The following is a 3,897-nucleotide window of genomic DNA, read 5'->3' as shown; positions in this document are numbered from 1 at the left end:
AAGAGATCAAGAGAATCGAGCTTGAGTTGATTTGGAGTTTAATTAGTGGCTAGACTATTTTTACTGTTTCATTACTTAATGTTTACAAAATTTGTTATAGCTGTAACTGTTAGTTACTGTCACTGTAGCATTTCCAATTAGTAGTTAGTTAGAGGTAGTTACTCTCAATGGTGTCTGTAAATACTCTCATTTGTACTCTACAGATTCATTGATTGATAATACAAAATTCTCTCTGCTTAAATCTCTCTTCTTCTCTAATTAGCTGATTCTCGAAAGTTCCATCCCTGATCAGCCATCGTAGTTCATCGAGCTTAGCTCCTTGAGCTGCAGTTATCATTTACGTGCATCACAAGATCCCTCAGTTAAAATGAACTATAGAGTATCATACATACAACAACAAAAAATCTAGTGCAAGTGAAGTTTGAACATGATCGTGTATATGTATATCTTACTCCACCAGTTCCTTATGACAAATCAAATCTCTTAGGTTCCGTAGAAAATATTGTTGCAAAACTCCAGTTAAATGAGCTATAGAGTATCATACATACAACAAAAAAAAAATCTAGTGCAGGTGAAGTTTGAACACAATCGTGTGTATACATCTCTTACTCTGTTGGTACCTTATTACAGGAGAAGAGCTTACTTACTTATGAGCAAAAAGGGAAGACGAAGTCTCAGGAGATTCGGTAGAGGAGATGGAGCTGGTAAAGGTGACCAGCAGGGAGATCAGGTTCGCCTTCATCGGGTTTGGACGTTCAGCTGCTCAAGGGAGTTTTGCAGGGAATGCTGAGCGCTAATCTAAGTCTTGAGAGAGAAACCTTTTAGGTTTCGGAGAAAAATATGGTCGCAAAATTGAAACTTGAAGAAATCAACTTTGACATGATGTTAAGCTTTATTAGCCCATTAGATTTTACGTTTCATTCATCGTAACTTGGATGTAGATGTCCTTTCGTATTAATAGACTACCCATTCAAAAATATTGTAGCGTAATATCCCTTTTATTTTATATTTTTAAAATTCATGGTGTATTTAATTTAACTTTCTTATATTTATTTTCTGCAATAAATTTACAGAAAAATCAAATTTCTATTTCTTTGTAACGTAAATAAGGGCGTCCCTTCCAATAGAGGGGATTACAGTCCCAAACCCTAACCAGCCGACTTTTCTCTCCGGTCAGTACTCTTCATTTTCTACTTACATTTACTATTTCTCTTTTTTCTTTTCCTTCGCATTTCCATTTTTTAGCTATGTATATTTTCAATTTATACCAAGATCTATATCACAAAACTTTGTTACTGCTAATAATATATCAAAGTTCAAATTTTTATGTCCGCATTTTCAATTTCTCTGCATTTTATTATCGATCGATTGGATTTAATGGTGTTTTTTTTTTTGTGTTTTTTTGGGCATTTGATTTGGTGAATGTTATTATTATTTTTTTAATTGCTTATTTTAATTCCACTGGGTACCTGGGGTACCAGGTAGCTCTGTCTACCAAGGCTAAATGACCCTAGTGTTTTTTTTTTCGTCTCCGTTGGGGTATGGTCCTGAGATGTTAGGGCTCTCAATTACTTCGTTGATCACTGGAGACACCGTTGGGTGCTTTTCATTGCGTAATTTGTTGTTGACATTATGCGTGTTTATGTTTTTTGTGGCAATTGATTGGATGTTTTGGATCTTTTTTGATTTAGAATGGTGTTTGTTATGGTTTGGTTTGTTCAGCATTTTCATTTGTGGTTTCTGCAGGGTTGAAAATGATGATGATTGCATGTTGTGGGATTGGTGTTCTACTGAAATAAGCAAATTTTATAGCCTCGGGTTGTAAAAATTCTGTCTTTATTGAAATTTCAAACCTTTTTGCTTATCGATTTCAGGCAGCCATGGATGGAAATGGCGGTATGAATCTACGAAATTGGGGCTTTCTTGAGCCACCGACAACAGTCTTGAAGGGTAATTTGGGCCTGCAACTCATGTCCTCAATGGATGAAAAGCCCCATTTTGGAAACCTTCGCGATTATCAGTACCATCACCAACAACAGACCCACCAACCTGATCATCCTACAGTTATGGCGTCGACTAATGGTGGTGCATTTCATCATCATCGGGTTTGTGGGCTGTCGGAGTCCCCCATGCCCATGGAGTACATGAGGGATGCATGGGTTAATCATAAAGACTACAGAGAGAAGTATCTCAATGCTCTATCTGCAAACCACCCCTATCTTACAGGTTATGGTTTTTTGCCTGAGACGTCTTCCGCTCAGTCTATGCAGATGTACCAGCAGCCAAACTTGGTGAAAGTTGAAACTGCGCCTCTGGTGGAAGAGGTTTGCCAAGAAAGGGATACAGGCGGGCTTGCTAAGAAGAGGGGACCTGATAAATCCCCAGTGTTGAAGTCCCCTAAGCCTAAGAAGGCAAAGAAAGCTACTACGGCTCCTAAAGAAGATTCTACACCATCTCTTCCACGGGCAAGAGCTCCCAGGAAAAGTGCAGAAGTCAACATTAATGGGATTAATATGGATATTTCGAGAATTCCCATACCAATCTGCTCATGCACCGGATCTTCTCAGCAGTGTTATAGGTGGGGCTGTGGTGGGTGGCAGTCAGCTTGCTGTACCACAAATTTGTCTTCGTATCCGTTGCCTATGAATATAAAACGACGTGGTTCAAGGATAGCAGGTCGGAAGATGAGTTTGGGAGCGTTTATGAAGGTGCTAGAGAAATTGGCTTCAGAAGGATATAACTTTTCTAATCCGATTGATCTGAGGCCACACTGGGCAAAGCATGGTACAAACAAGTTTGTCACTATCAGATAGATTTATGGTGGATATGCTTAGCAGTTCTCCCTAAAATAGGCATGATGCATTTCTGGTGTACATAGTTGACTGGCTTGGACTGAGGCTTGTCACGTAGTTTCTAACCAGTGAAATTCAAGCATTGCAACCCTCTTTCAGATTTTGTCCTGTGGGCACTTGGCTAAGGTTTTTCTTTCAGTTTACCTTTGTAGTTCATGCAGATAGCACACTTACGGTAGTGGCAGATTATGAAAGTCGCAGAGGAGGTACATTTGTTATGCAATTGCGGGTTCTTAATTTATTTAGTATTATCTTTGAATGGAAATTTTTGCATTCTTTTATTTGTTATTATCCAGATGTTGGCTTTCTAGCTGCTGCTTCATGTTAGATCTCTGTCTTCTTATGAGGTCACCTTTTATTTGATCAACTAAATGGCTATGTACTGCACTACTCTGGTTGAATGTTATTAAACCTGGGTTCTGACCTGTCATTTTAAGGATTATTATCTTAATTGGTTGATGTTCTTTTCAAATGGGAAATTCCATTTGACCTGATGTATCACTGGACTGATATTATGGTTGTAGAAATGCCAAATGTTCTTAAGTTTGCATCTCCGTATGCATGTGTCAAATTCATCCAGTGGAGTGACTTACATTGTCATCTCCACTGCCTGAGGTTAATGGCCTTTTTAACAAGTTTATATTGAGCCCTAACAAGTATGGCGATGCAGTTTGACCGACTGATAAATTAGCATGATTCCTGTTCATGTTTTGAGATTTTGTATTACTTGGTTTCTCTTGAGCAAGACAACGAAGATTAGCATAAGCCATTAGGCCTTGTATTAGGGTGTCCACATACTGAGAAATGGCCCAAGTTTTTAGCTTCGAGATTATTCCAATTACTAGATTGGATTAAGTTCTAGTCATGTTAGTATGTTATTTTATGCCAAATGTTCATTAGGAATTGTTTAGTCTCATTAGAGATTTATAAGCACATAGCAAATGTAGAGTTCTTATAATATTGGAGTAAGACAGTTCAAGTGAAGCAACATGGACATTGAGGATCCATATAGAGGACCAACTTACTTGGGATGGAGGTGTAGTGT

General features: G+C 38.2%; 1 protein-coding gene across 2 annotated transcripts; it reads left to right on the top strand.

Annotated features, from left to right (window-relative positions):
* Positions 1–411: 411 nt before the first annotated feature.
* LOC107875832 (protein BASIC PENTACYSTEINE2) lies at positions 412–3,282 on the top strand. 2 transcript variants are annotated; one of them, XM_016722678.2, is made up of 2 exons: positions 412–1,172; positions 1,875–3,282. In XM_016722678.2, the coding sequence occupies exon 2, from the start codon at positions 1,881–1,883 to the stop codon at positions 2,811–2,813; it is 933 nt and encodes a 310-aa protein (XP_016578164.2). In that variant the 5' UTR covers positions 412–1,172; positions 1,875–1,880; the 3' UTR covers positions 2,814–3,282. The 2 variants fall into 2 exon arrangements, with proteins under 2 accessions (XP_016578164.2, XP_016578165.2); XM_016722679.2 differs by having other exon boundaries at positions 1,747–3,282.
* Positions 3,283–3,897: the final 615 nt, after the last annotated feature.

This window comes from Capsicum annuum, chromosome 6 (assembly GCF_002878395.1).
Source record: "Capsicum annuum cultivar UCD-10X-F1 chromosome 6, UCD10Xv1.1, whole genome shotgun sequence".
NCBI classification, from domain to species: Eukaryota; Viridiplantae; Streptophyta; class Magnoliopsida; order Solanales; family Solanaceae; genus Capsicum; species Capsicum annuum.
Note: the sequence above shows the minus strand (reverse complement) of the source record. Positions and strands in the feature narration are given on the sequence as shown.